Source organism: Aethalodelphis obliquidens, unplaced genomic scaffold, assembly GCF_003676395.1.
Source record: "Aethalodelphis obliquidens isolate GAN/ISIS:26980383/991018 unplaced genomic scaffold, ASM367639v1 scaffold20, whole genome shotgun sequence".
Lineage (NCBI taxonomy): Eukaryota > Metazoa > Chordata > Mammalia > Artiodactyla > Delphinidae > Aethalodelphis > Aethalodelphis obliquidens.
Window position 1 is genome coordinate 3,484,533 of NW_020837964.1, and position 14,266 is coordinate 3,498,798.

The 14,266-nt window shown below is 57.9% G+C and overlaps 1 protein-coding gene across 4 annotated transcripts in view; it reads right to left on the bottom strand.

Annotated features, from left to right (window-relative positions):
* GSE1 (Gse1 coiled-coil protein) overlaps window positions 1-14,266 on the bottom strand; it is a 417,101-nt gene that overhangs the window by 98,500 nt on the left and 304,335 nt on the right. Inside the window, exon 1 of one of the 4 annotated variants that reach the window (XM_027119075.1) lies at window positions 8,600-9,786. The exons of 2 other annotated variants lie outside the window; for them this stretch is intronic. In XM_027119075.1, the coding sequence (XP_026974876.1) occupies window positions 8,600-8,636 (37 nt within the window). In that variant the 5' untranslated portion in view covers window positions 8,637-9,786. Of the gene's footprint in view, window positions 1-8,599; window positions 9,787-14,266 lie in introns of those variants that run through there. One more of the 4 variants, XM_027119078.1, reaches the window with a different exon arrangement.

Sequence of the window (14,266 nt, forward strand, 5' to 3'; positions counted from 1 at the left end):
CAGGACCCCATGGCTCTGAGGGGAGCCTCTGCTGACAGTCTGCATCCACGATGGAGGCTGCCCGAGCCGCCTTCCTAAAACAGATGGGACGAGGCACGCCGCCATCTGACCCACACGTACCTCTAGATCACCCACCTCTCCCTGCCTGGTCCGGCCTGGTCCTTGGCGGTCACCTCCACGCTGGCCTCCCTCCTGCCCCCCAACCGCCCGGAATCTATCTCAGCCCAGCAGCCAGAAGGAGCGGCTGAAGTCACACTGCCCCCTCCTCTGCTCCCAGCTCTGCCAGCTCATCCCCCACCCCTCCTGCCCCTGCGGCGACACGGACACCCTTGAGGCCCCAGGACCTTTGCACGTGTTTGACCCTCTGCCTGGGACTTTCCCCTCAGCCCTCTCTAGGGCTAACCCCTCTGTTTCTTCGGGTCTCTGGCCACCCCCACCCACACTCTGGCTACCCCATTCCCTTCTCCAGAGCCCGCACTGGGGGATGCAGTGCCATGGGCTCGCTGCTGGAACGGGTGCTCTAGGAGGGCACGGCTCCTGGGAGCTTCTCGGCCGTATTTCCGCGTGCCTGGGCCAGTGCCTGGCATGTCGTAAACACATGTGGAATAAACAGATGAACTTGGCTACTTTAAAGCCCTGGGTTCCCACCCACTTACAGCAGAATCAGGGTCACGTGTCACTGGCCTTACGCCATTCAAGACGCTCCAAACGTGGTTCCGACCCACCCCGTGGCTTCATTTCCCACCACGCTGCTTTATCCCTCCTCGCCAAGCTCTCCTCTCCCTCTAATACTCTCCTTTCTGCCCTTCCTGGGAGGCCCAGTGCGAAGGCCGCCATCTTCCAGGGGCCTGGCCCAGCCCCCTGCGGGGACAGCGCTGCCTCCCCCAGCTGGGCCCTGCCTGCCCGGCCCCCATTCTCTGAGGGCAAGGGCTGGCCCTAGTGCCACTGCCTGGTCTCCAGAATGGGGCGAGAGGCCCAAGGGCCCACTGGGCAGCCAGGGAGGCCCCTTCTGAGTGAGGCTCCATCCTGCCCACTCACTTTCTCCTTCTCGTGCTTCAGGTCCAGGGCCTTCACAGTCTAGAAGGGGTCCTGCTGTCTAGACACTCTCTTTAAAGGATGTGCAGGCTTCAGAGCCCTGTCACCAGCAGGCACCTCTAAGAATCAGGGCAGGACTGGTGGCCTTTCCTTTCAAGTGCCCAGACTAGAAAGGCCAGCTCAAACTTCACCTCCTCTCTGTGGCCTCTCAGATGCTGACTCCACCCCTACTTCAAAACCAATCGGTGCTTCCTCTGCACTCCCAGAAATTTCTACACACGCTCCCGGGCACCAGCATTTTTTACCCTGTATTACTCAATCCACATCCCCCACTTCCACCAGGGCAGGGACGGCCCAGCACCCAGTTCTCAGCACACCTGGCATGAACTTAACATGCTGAATGTCTTAAGAGTGGCTTCCCTATTCTTGTTCATCCCTCCTCACTGTACTAGCCTCCTTTCACCCAGCCTCACCCCGCCTCTGCACACCTCACTTCCAAGGCCTGCCTCCAACGCCACCTCCTCCACGGAGGCTTCCTGGATTTCCTCCACCAGGGTGACTGATCCCGGGAGATTCCAGAGCACTCCGTCCTCACTCATCTTGCTCCCTATTCGTTCCTGAAGCAACTTGAGAATGAGACACAGACCTCCTTCGCCGCTCCTTCTGGGTCAACACAGGGCCCAGCACTTGCCCAGCTCAAACCGGTGATATTTAGGAGGGGACAGACTGGTTTTGTGTCCCAGGAGCACAGAACTAAGTGAAATGCACGTGTGTGTTCCCTGTAAAAAGCAACATTCTAACAACCCACGGTAGCATGGCAGGTATGACCGTCCGAGACCACCAAATGGAGAGGAGGGAGGGGCTGGGCCATCTGACCTCTGAGGTCCCTTCCAAGCCCAATGTTCCATGACTTCCCAACCCCGCAGGCCATTAAGTAAGTGGCCAAATGCCCACTGGGCGGCAGTCCAGGCCTGGTCAGAGGGCGCTTCCTGTCTCTCTGCAGGGGGAGAGGGAGAAAGAAGGCCCTGATCCTTCAAGGCTGTGGGCTTCCACTGGGTGGGCTCGGGCTCTGGGGGCGAGATCTGGGCGCAGATTAACTCAAATTCGGCCAGCCCCCAACAAGCACTGCCTTCAGCTCTAATCCAGGCTCAGGGCAACCATCAACCCGAAGCTGTGGAAGGCCTGGCATCGGTGGGAACAAGCCGGAAAAATGCGTTTTCCCCTAAAGACTTGTAAGAAAAATGCTCACTGATTTTTTTCCCTTTTACCCCAAGCTTTTCTAGCTCTAAATATGCCACACGTAGTAATTTTACGAGCAAACTAAGCTATACATCACACAGTTTTATGTTCCTAAATTAACAAAAGGACTTTAAATCTATATGGAGCTCTTAAAAAAAAAAAAGGCACTGCATCTCTTTTTACTCCCTCACCCCCAAATTCCCTCTTCTTAATACACCGCCCCCCACCTGCCCGAGTGGCTTCAAAATTTCTGATTGTGTAGCTAGACCAGCAAGGAGAGACAATTCCAGATATGAATGTAGAACTGCTTTGTTGAGGGACCCTGTAAGGGGTGAGGCCACTGTCCTTTGGGAAAGGGTCACGTTAGGGGTTATTAAGGCCTGATTTTTTTTTTCTCTGCAAAGTACAGTACGATAGGACATTCCCTAGTAGATGAAGAGGGCACATCTAGCAACCCAATCTCACCAAAAATCTAAGAATTAGAAATCAACAGGTCCAGGCCTTCCCTGGTGGTGCAGTGGTTAAGAATCCGCCTGCCAATTCAGGGGACATGGGTTCGAGCCCTGGTCCAGGAAGATCCCACATGCCACGGGACAACTAAGCCCGTGCGCCACAACTACTGAGCCTGGGCCCTAGAGCCTGCGAGCTGCAATTACTGAGCCCACGTGCTACAACTACTGAAGCCCACACGCCTAGAGCCCGTGCTCCGCAACAAGAGAAGCCACCACAATGAGAAGCCCGCGCACCGCAACGAAGAGTAGCCCCCGCTCGCCACAACTAGAGAAAGCCCACGTGCAGCAACGAAGACCCAACGCAGCCAAAGATAAATAAATAAATAAATTTATATAAATAAATAAGTAAATAAAAAAGAAATCAACAGGTCCCTCAAGGTCTTCCGACGTCCGTGTTCTTAGCTGCCAAGCGTGGGGTAGACCAGATGACCAGAGAGGTCCATCTGTACTTGACCTTGGAGAGAGAGAAGCACAGTGGGGCTGCTCCGTTCACACACGTCCATGTCCAAGTGATATGGAGCCCTGGACTTGGAACAGAAGCCCAGGTCCAGACACTTCATCCCACTGCTGGCTCTGTCCCTGGGAGCTGGGTGGCCCTGGCCGGCTGCCCTCCAACCCTCCACTTCCTCCTGCACAGAAGGAAGCAAATCTTCCCTGCCCCTGCCCCGTTCTAGGGCAGGAATCCAGGTATCGTAATGAGTGCTCCGAGAGCATAAAAGAAACTTCTCCTGACTCCCAAGAGTCAAGAAGAAGCAGGAGAGTTTCCAGTGGGGCCATATCAGATTCCCACCCATGGAGTAAAAACAACACATTTAAGGCAAGAAAAAAATCTTAATGAGAACCAAATTGAGCAGGGGGGTGGGAACCAGACCAGGCCCCTTGGTGAAGGGCTGGGCCGCAGCTGGGACAGAAGGGCCCCTGGCTTTCCCAGCCTGACAGATGGAAACGTGGCGGCCCCTCCCCCTTTCTCAGGGGTATCGGAAGATTAATTAGTGATTGCCTGGAAAGTGCAAGACGGGAGCCTGAAATGCTTGTCCCTGCTGAGTTTCTGAGCTGTAAATAAGGAGCTTTCTCCATCACAACTGAAACGGCAGTGCTGTCCTTTTATCTGAGTCAGATTCCATTAGGCCCAACCGGCCCCGAGAACAGGCTTTGGGTGGTTCCGGAGCCCCCCCCAACAGCCGTGAGTTTGCTCATGACCCAGCAGCTTCCCACAATGAACCAGAGCTGGGCATGAGCTCGGTCACAGCTGGCAACTGCAGACAACCCACCCCCCTCCCAGCTTCAGCTCCTGAGGGGGCACCCCGGGATCGGGCAGCTGGAGGTCCGCGGCTCTGGCCTGCCCTCACCTCCAGCTGCCTCCCCCAGACCAGGTGGGCCTGAGCACAGATCCACACACGGCCACACCCTGGGGCTTTCTGGAAGCAGTCTAGGGGGTGAAAAAGAAAATCTAGGCAGCTCCCCACCGGCCATTTGGGCCTAGGTTTACTTCTCCCGGGCAACAGCAGCTCCCAATAGGGGAAGCCCATCTCTTGCAAGCCTGTCGAAGGATGCGTAGAGAGTGGCCCAGGCCAGCTGACCCTCGGGGAAGAGAGGCAGCTGGGGGAAGAGAAAATGTTCTGGGGAGACCTGGATTCTCTGGGAGCAGCCTCCAGCAGGCCATGTGGCTTTGGGCCAAGCCCCAGCCCTCTCTGGGCCTCAGTTTCCTCACTGGAGAATCTGGAGTGTCCTTCCCAGCAGTGGACAGTAAATCCCCAGGGGAAGCCAGGGTCACCCAGAGTTCAGCATGGGGCCGGGGTGGGGTCAGCTGACAGCTGAGGAGTCCTCCCTCTGTGAACTCCAGGAACAAGATAAGGGGGCCAGCAGGGCGCCACCGCCAACACCAACGGCCAATTCCCTCCCTCACTCCCTCCCTCACTCGTTCAACAAATATTTATTAAGCAGGGACTCTGGAGCCAGACTGCCCGGGGTCAAAGCCCGGCTGCACCATTTACTGCCTGTGCGGCCTCAACCTCTCCGTGCCTCGGTTTCTTTAGGTGGCAAATGGGATTCCGTTAACCCCACGTCTGGTACGGAATGGGCACCACAGAAGGACTGGCTGCTGCCACCTCTTCCTCATTATTTTTATTATTATTTTTATTACTGGTCTGGCACTGAGTCAGGCAGGAAAGCAACACACAGTCCCCACCTGCGTCGAGCTCACAGTCTGGTGGAATTCAGGAAAGGGAGTAGCTGGGCGCAGGTGTGCACAGAAGGGAGTTTTGAGAAGAGGCATGCGAGACCCCCCGACCACTACCCACCAGTCCCCAGCTCTCTGTGCCGCCTTCTCCTGACACAGAAAGCATCCCCACCAGTGAATGAGCCAGAGGCCAGACACCGTGTCATGGGGCGCGAGGGGCCTGGTCCAAAGACCCGAGTTCAAGTCCAGCTCGACTGCTAAGAAGCCCTGTGATTTTCTGCAAATAATTCCACCTTAATAATAATTATTACGATTACTATAGCCGTCCCTTGCTAAGTGTTCACGTCATCCCAGGCACCGTCCTCAGTACCCCGCAAGGATTCACTCGTTTAATCCCTTACACCAGATGTCAGCACGCCTCCCTGGAAAGGGCCAGATAATGAATCGTAGGCTTGGCCATCCTGGTCACACCGACTTGTTGGGGCTCCAGCTCCAAAGCTGCCACAGATAACACGTCAAGGAACGGGCGTGGCCACGTGCCAAGAAAACTTTATTCACCTAGTCAAGCAGCGGGCCGCAGAGGGCCAGCACCTGCCTTACGCTCATGCTGAGGTAGACCCTGTTATGAATCCTATTTCACAGATGGGAAAACTGAGGCCCAGAGAGCTCAAGCCACCTGCCCCAGGTCACGGCTCCGGAGAGGCAGAGCAGGACTTCAAACCTCCACTGCCTGGCCTCAGTCCCGTCACACAGGAGGAGTGGTGCCTGATGCCGGCCTGACTGTGAATGAACTGCCCCCCCGCCCCCGCCCGGGAACGGCTGGACGGGCAGGTTCTGGGCCCTGGCTCTCTGCAGTTACAGACACTGTGACAGGATCCGGCTGTGGGGACACAACGGGGTCCCAGAAACTGAAGAGCACCTACGTGTCAGGCGTCTAAGGCGACAGAGTCACAGCATGCCGGGCTGGCCGCATCCAGGCCCCTCCGTCCTGGGCCAGTGTGGTGGGCAGTGGGCAGCTTCACGGCCCAGCTCTACCACTTCCCAGCTGGGCAAACTGCTAGCTCCCCTGAGCCTCACTTTCCTCTTCCGTGAAATGGGCAGACACCAGCACTTAGCTCAGGGGTGGGAATGGGGTTTACAGGACCGATTCCCAGAAGGCACTTGCAAGGGAGCCTGAGGGTGACCACAGAACCAGGTCATTCCTTTTACAATTCCACCTTCTACTCTAACATGAGTTGACTGAAGCCCAGGAAGCAAAGCCCAGGAAGCCAGGAAGCCAGGAAGCAAAGCCACTGGACCACGGCTCTTCTTTCTACACTATTATAGCAAAATTAAAAAATACAAACCCTAGTTGGGCAATTGAAAAAAAGAAAACTCTAGTGGAGGACAAACCTGCCTCCACAGACCCAGAGGACGTGCGCACTGACCTCCCCAGGGTCCCGACCGGCAGCCCTCACCTCTGCTGATCAGGGCTTCTTCACATCAGCCAGGACTGATTTTCCTTAATTGCTCTGTGTTTCCTAAACTGACGCTTCCTCCTTTTCTCTGGGAGGCTCCCAGTGTAAAAAGACAACCAGTTATCTGATGAATAAATGTGCACCAGCAGTCACCCAGTGGCAGGTGGAGCGGGGTGGAGATTACAAATACCTGTGCTGTTAAGAGCTCCGTACTTAAGAAGATGCACTCTTGCCACAATCATGTAGTGAGTGTCTCTAAGACAAGGTGCAGCTCTGAGGGCGGCGCTGCAGGTACAAAGCGGGGGTGGAGAGGCCACCAGGAGCCGCCAGCCAGAGCAGGAACGCTGGGCCAGAGCTTGGGTTTAAAGGGCCCTGGCACCAGCTCTCGGCCACCCGGGGTCTACCTATGGGGGGAGCCGGCTCTCGGCCTGAGCACTTGGCCCTGCACCCTTTTGTCAATTGGGGATTCCGGCTTCAATGTGGAACGGACCCGCCCAGTGTATGCGGTGCAGAGGGAAGAGAAGTGCTAACTTTGCATTCCGGGCAGTGAAGGAAAAAGAGATCAAGAATACAGAGATACAAGCTAAAGAGACCAAGTGCCGACCCTGAGAACTATTCTTCCTGTGAAAGTGGTGGAGACACCAAGCAAGAGACATAGAATCTGTCAGTTCCTGGGAAGGGCTGGGGACCCAAAACAGCCACAAAGAAACTCAACAAGAGTAAATGGACAGATTTCCCACAGAATGGAGAAGTCCTTTCCACTCTTCCCCCCTTCTAGCCTCCCTCTATGCTATCAACTTGGTGAAGACGTTTGCCCCGGTTTCAGGGTCAGCGAGGGTCAGATCTAGCAGAGCTGGGTCCTCCCCGGGCCCATTCCCTCCCCCATGCTCCTCCCCAGGGGATCCAGGACAGCTGTGGGAGCCTCAGACAAAATGACAGGGGCTTCTGAACACAGAGGGAAAAACTCAAAACCCAACACCCGGCCACGTGCACCTTTTGCCAGCCAAACATTAAACCTCCTCTGGCGGCCTCCTATGCAGAATTTTAAAAGCCCCAACATAAGCCCAGAAACTTCCCCTCTCCTCTCTAAAGTGCCCCAACGTCCCCCCAAACCCTCCAATCAATGGACGCCCCAACTTCCATAGGAACTGTGTGTCAACGCCCAGGGAAGATAAAACTCTGAGAGGAAGGAAAGGGAAATAAAAACAGCTCATTCCTAGATCAAGCGGGCACACCAGCCTTCCTGACCTGCGGGTCACGTGGCCCACCGGGGGTTAGGCCTGCTGAGTTACTCCTGACCCGAGGGGGCTCTGGAAGGCGGTGACAGCGCGCCAGCCAGGAGGGCCCCAGGGATCACCAAGGCTCCCACCTCCCTCACCAGGAATCCTGGCTCGCCTGCTTCCCTTTAGCCTACATGTAATTATTTTTAAGGTTTCAAAGTGCAAATAAGGTCAACACAAGAGGGGCCCCCCAAACCTCCCGCTGTCACCCCCCTCCCCTTTGGGCTGCAAGTGCGACTTGCCCCGAAACAGAAAGTTACAGGGCAGGCTGCTGTCAGCGCGCAGGAAGGTTAGGGAAACAGGAAGCCACGCCAACCACCCTCCAGAGCTTCCCCCGGCCCCCTCCTCCGACCTCCGCAGGCACAAAACCTTCCAGGGAATCCCAGGCAGGAAGGGGGGCGGGGGGCGTGCGCGCCACGCTCGCGCGGAGACCGCGCAAGGGGCTGGCTGGAGGGAGAGGAAAATAATCCCGGGGACTGGGGGCGGGGAGGCGCATGCTACCCGATCAGGGCGGCCTGCGGGAAAGTAACTTCACACCCGGTGCTTAATTCACCTTGGAAGGCTCGACTGCCCCGGCCGCTCGCTGCGCCGCCGCCCCGGAGCCGGCTCCGGGCAGGCAGACAAAAGGAGCGAGACGCGCAACCCCCGGCGGCGGCGCAGCGGGGGCGGCGGGCCGGGTGGGCGCTCCCCGCCGCACGTAGCGCACACACCGCCGGCTGGACCGCAGCGGGAGCGGCCGGGGCCGCGCGCGCCCGCCGGTCTGCTGGGGGCTCGGCGGACCCACCGCCCCGACCCAGGCCGGGGTGGGGGGAGGGGTCTGGAGGGGTAAGTTAGGTTGGGGATCCGGGGCGCGCCGGCGCCGCGCGGGACCCAGGGAGGCGCACAGAGCTCGCTTACCTGGTAAGTAATACAGAGGCGGCTTCAATCCAAACATGATTCAGATTAGAATTCCATAGTGGCCAGAGAGGGATGAAGAAGGAAAAAAAAAAATTAAAACCCAGCGAGGAGACAAAAAGCGCCGTCCGAGGCACGGCGCTCAAAAATGCCCAAAACAATAAAATAAAGGCAGAAGAGCGATCCGGACAGCGACGGGAAAAAAAAAAAAAAAATCAGTCTTTTTTTTTTTTTTTCCCCTCCCTAAAATGATCAAAAGGCTCTCTCTCCGGCCAGCGCCCGGGCAGTTTCGGCCACCTTGGCCCTGGCAGATCCACAATGAGGTAATTGACGACCAAGGACGGGCCGGAGCCTCCACGGCTGCCCGGTGTCTTCGCCGCGTGTGTATTTTCTGCCTTTTGGACTTGAGATGCAAATAAAAAAAGGAGGGGGGCGCACGGCGGAGGGAAGCAGGCGGGAGAGCGGAGAGGAGCGCAAGAAAAATAAAGGGGGGAGGTGAGGGTGAGGAAATTGGGGGGTTAAGATCTTCAGGGATTACTCATATGAAAGAAAAAAAGATAGAGAAAAAAGCAGCCCCCAAGACGTGCGAGTAGCAATCTCTCCTCCATTCAGCCATTTGAATGTCAAGGGCGAGGGTCAAGAGACCTGTTTCCAACAGGGTTTCACGTTCAGAACCAGAAGGAAGAAGGAAGGGGGGTCGGCGGGAGGGGGTATCTCTTGTTGCCAAGGAGAAATCGGCTTTGTTTTCGTTTCCCCTTAGCTACTGGGTGAGGAGGGGGGGGGGGGGGGGAGAAGAGGAGGGGGCGAGCGGGGAGGAGAGAGGAGAAAATTAATACCCAAACAGCCAAGAAGTACCGAGGGGGAGATTTCTTCTCGTAAATAAGAGGCAGCGATTGCAAACAAGTCCCCGGCAGGAGAAAGCAGGCCGGCTCCCCTCCCCCTCTCGCCACCAACCCCCCCCCCCTTTTTTTTTTTTTTTGGTTATCTCCCTGGCCCGGCGTCCCACCACTGACTCAGAGAGCAGGGGTGGGGGAAGGAGGAGAAAGAACTCGCGGGGGCTCGGGCGCCCGAGCAGAAGGAGCAGGAGAACGGGCAGGCGACAGCGCACGGCGGTGGAGAGCCCCTCGATCAATTTTCATGCAAGAATCATTATCGGTAAATTGGAAAGCTGGCTGCCTGACAGCAAATTTGTCTCCCCTAATGAAAGCGAAAGGGTAGGGGCGCAGCGGCTGGCGGCTGCAGGCGGCGGCGGCTCCTTCCGTCTCTACGCGGCATCTTCCAAGAGCTCCATGCTTCGCAGGGCGATAATAATAGTTTCACTTGCGAGCTTCCCCCCGCGCGGCTGCCGCGCCGGGCAGCATATCCACGCGGACCGGGATCGGGGCGCAGAGAGCCGGGTTCCCCTCTGCCAACGCGGGGAGAGTGATGCTGCTGGCGGCGGGGTGCTCCCCTCTGCCCCGAAGCGGGGGCCGTTTGCAAACTGTGGGCGGCTGCGGGCGCCGCCGGTCCCCCCTCCGGCTGCCCAACTCCGCGCTCTGGCCGCCCGCCCGCCCGCCCCTCCTCCCTCCCTCCCCACCCACGTCTGACAGCTGCGGGAGCTGGGAGTTCACCCGCCGCCGGGGCCTGGGAGAAGGGTCCCCAAGTCGTGCTCCGGGAGCTCTGGCCCGCCTTTTGTGAAACCCACACGGGGCTGCAGAAACACACCGGCCCGGCCCAGGGTGAGCTCCTAAGGACAGCGGCTGCCTTCTCTCCTTCTTTTCCTCTCACCCCCCCAGCCCTCAAAAATCCCTGTTCCAAGTGTAATCAAATGCTTGATACCATCTCCCACACTCTCCCTGAACTGCTGCATTATCAGATCCGGGAAGGCATGCTTCCAGGCAAATAGACCTAATAAATGCTATTACTGGGGCTTCTGCAACCCCGGCTGCACCATAGTAACGAGAGCCCTGGCTAATTTGGTTGAAGAAAACGACCAACTGCACAGAGTGTGTGTGAGCGAGTGTGGAGCCTGTATCCCTCCTCCCCACCCGCCTCCCTTTCACACCAGCTCACGAAGGCCCCATGTGATAATTCCCCAAATCGAAGGGGGAAAAACCCTGCCGCCAAACCACATCCTGTGCGCTCGTTGTCCAGCCCAGCGATTTTAAAGAGACAGGACCCATTTCCCCACGCCCGCACACACACTTAAACGCACGCTGCAAAGCTGCCTCTTGATGTGACAATTTATTTTCAAGCCCTTTTACCTTATGAAGGGCCGGTCCCTCAGTGGCACAACCAACCGGAATCGCGACTTCGTAACACTAAGGGGTCACCTTTTGACCCCAGATACAATCACCTTTGTCTGTGGAACAGACCTGAGCCTGCAGGTACGCACCGCAGGTCACCGCGGCCACGACAGGCTTGGGTTCCCGCCAACGCTTTCCAGCCGCTGCGTAAATCAGGGGTCCCCAGAGGCAGCCCCGGGGGTCCCTACTAAACGCGGCGGCTTCGGGTGACAATTGCACTCCTGGAATATGATACTCTAGAGGGCAAACTGGAGGAGGTGGGCGGACTCCGCGTGCCTTCCGACCCCTCTCTGCCACTCACCCCCCCCCACGCCCACCCTGCAAGAATATCTTAAATGGGCTGGGCGGAGCGCTCGGAGCCAAGGGAGGGGTGGCGCTCCTCCCCGCCGCCACCAACGTCTGGGTGGGTGCAGCGCGCAGGCGGCTGCCTACTCCGCCCGCTGGGCCGCCGGGGGTGCGAGGAGCATCTTTGAATCCCCCAGCCCCCGCGGCGCCCCGCCTGGCGCCCCCTCCCCGCGGGCGGCCGAGCGCGCGCGGGCACCCGGGAGGGCGCTGGGGCTGCTGACCCGGAGGAAACGGGCCGCTCGGGGCCGCCGGCGCCCGCCGCCAGCATCTGGCCGCTCCGCCCCGCGCTGACCCCGGAGGTCACGCCCGGCCCTCGGCGGCGGCGGCCCTTTGTTTCCGGGGCTGCGTGGCGGCGCGCTCAGCACTCCTCGCGCCTCCTCCTGCGCCCGCCGCCGCCTGCGGCCCTGCGAGGGAGACAACGGCCTGGCACGGCGGGGTCGGGGTCCAGCACCTGCCCGCCCGACCCCGGACCAGCGTCCGTTTCCCAGCCCGCCTTCGCCTCCCACCCACATATTTGATCATCTGTGCCCTTCTGGGAGTCGGTGGGGGGGGCACCAAGGCGCACAACGGACAGCCCAGGCGAGCAGCTGCCCACCCCCCCTGACTCCTCATAAGCTCGGAAAATCTCTGATTCTACTTGGGGGAAAAGAGAACTATTTTTCAAAGATCCTAACCTATCAGTTTCTGTTGTCATTCTTTTATTGGTTTTTAATTCTCCGGGATTACACGAACAACAGTAGTAATTAATACTAAACCTTCCTCTACTGTATATGCTAATGGCAGAAGCCATAAAAATTAATTTGCAAACATGTCATTACACAATAGCTGTACAGGCAATAAACCTGTAATTATGGGCCAATCACAGGCAGGGTACAGAGGGAGGGATGCTCCCCCAATCTGCTGGGTGCCCCCCTTCCCCTGCTATAGTAGAGAAGATGGTACCAGAAAGAAGCTTGCCTGCTGGGAGCCACCTGTGGAGAATGCGCCCAGACTGGGGATGGCAGAAGGGGTCTTTAGTCTTGAGTTCTAATGGCTTGGCTTCTATACAAGGCCCCCTGGAGACAGCCACTCCAGGGGAGACTGAAACTGTGGGAGGAGAGGCACGGTGAAGCCTTGGAGAGCTCCCGGGCCTGGCTGGCTGGTGGTGGGTGAGCAGAAGAGGGGGAGGGGGCAGAGAGAACAGGACTTCCCGGGTGGCGCAGTGGCTAAGAATCCGCCTGTCATTGCAGCGCACACGAGTTCAAGCCCTGGTCCGGGAAGATCCCCACGTGCCACGAAGCAACTAAGCCCGTGCGCCACAACTACTGAGCCCACGCACCACAACTACTGAAGCCCCCGCACCTAGAGCCCGTTGTCCACAACAAGAGAAGCCACGGCGATGAGAAGCCCTGCGCTCACGGCAACTAGAGAGAGCCCACGCGCAACAACGAAGACCCAATGCAGCCAAAAATAGATAAGATAAATTAATTTTTTAAAAAAAGGGAGAGAGGGAATAGGAGACCCCACACTGGCAGGCCAGCACCCGTTTATCTTTGCTTCCCGGTCAAAAGGCAAACATCTCCCCCCCAATAAGTAGTTGAAGGCCTGCATCAAATTATCTCAAAATGCTCAGGCCAAGCCCTAATTGCTTTTAGCCACTCCCTGGGGCAGGAGGTGAGCTGTGAGATTCGAGCGATACCCTAAGTCTCCTTTGGCCCTGCGTCTGGGTGGCTCAGAGTAGGTTATTGACATTTCCTGGTGACAGGGACGTTTATAACGGAGGAAAATATGAAACCTACCATGGGAGGGTGGCTGCACCACAGCTCCCGACCTGATGCCAAAACAGCTGAAAAGTATAAAGCACCCCCGCCATGCCAAGCAGCCTGCTTAACGGGCTGCCTCGCCACTGAATGGCTCAGTTGTTTGCCATAACGTGGCTGAACGGGGAGCTGGAAGGATTTTTCCTTTCCCACCGGCCCTTGTGGCTTGGCTGTCATTTTTGGAACCCATCACTAAGGCCATTCATTTCCAGGGGACTCGCCCCTCCTCGGACGGTGCCTATGGCCTGGCTAGAGGCAGAGGGGCAGCCAGTCTGGGCCCACACGTGGACCAGCTGCCAGGTGCCCAAGGTGAGAAGGACAGCACTCTTCTGGGGATTTCAGTTCCGCGGGATCATCTGCAAGGACGGGTTGCCTCTCTCCATCCCCGTTTCTCTCCCAGAGCCTGGTCACGGCAATACCCTCCTGCTCTCCCGGCTCACACCTCTGGGGAGGAGTCGGGCATTTATAGAAGAAAGGCAGCAATCGATGCCACTGAAGGGCAAACTCATGCCCACCTCCCTGAGAGACCCCTGCCCACGCTGCCAGCCAACCCAGGGTGAGAGGGAAGCTCTGGGCCTGTCCTGGGCCCAGTGGAAAGAAGAGGAAAGAAAAGCGCTTCATGTCTCAATGGGAAACAAGCTGCGGGCGGGCTGCTTCTTGGAAGCCGCGTGGAGCTCACCAGACACCCCCCCAGCCAAGATGCGGGGGGGGGGAGGCCCTCCTTCCCCCTCTCCCCGGCTGCACCTTCAAAATGGAGGGGCCCCAGACTCCCTCTAGCGGGCCTGCCGTTGCCACAGCACAGAGACAGCCTAGCCGGCCAAGAGCGTCAGCTGAATGCAGTAAAAATAGCCTCCCAGCACGTGCTGCAAACACTGAGGCCGCAGACTGGGTCTGGATGTGCAGCGGTGTAGTGCCCGGCTCTGAGCGGGAGAGCCCAGTGCCTCTGTGTGCCCACTGGCACTCTGGTGGCGGCCCAGGCCAGGCTGCGACCTCACCTTTCTGGAGGGGGCACTGCTCCCCAAGGATTCCAGGGAAAGAAGGCGAGGGGAGGCTGGGAGGCCACGTGACTAAGCTGAAATGCCCCTTTAGGTCTGCCCCCTCCATTTCCCTCCCTGGGATAATCATGCCAGCTGATTGCTGTTCTGAGCGCTCTTCACAGAGAGCTCATTAGATCCTCATGACAACTGTGTTCAAGGTCACCCTTAGGAGTTCCATTTTCTAGATGAGGCCCAGAGAGGCCA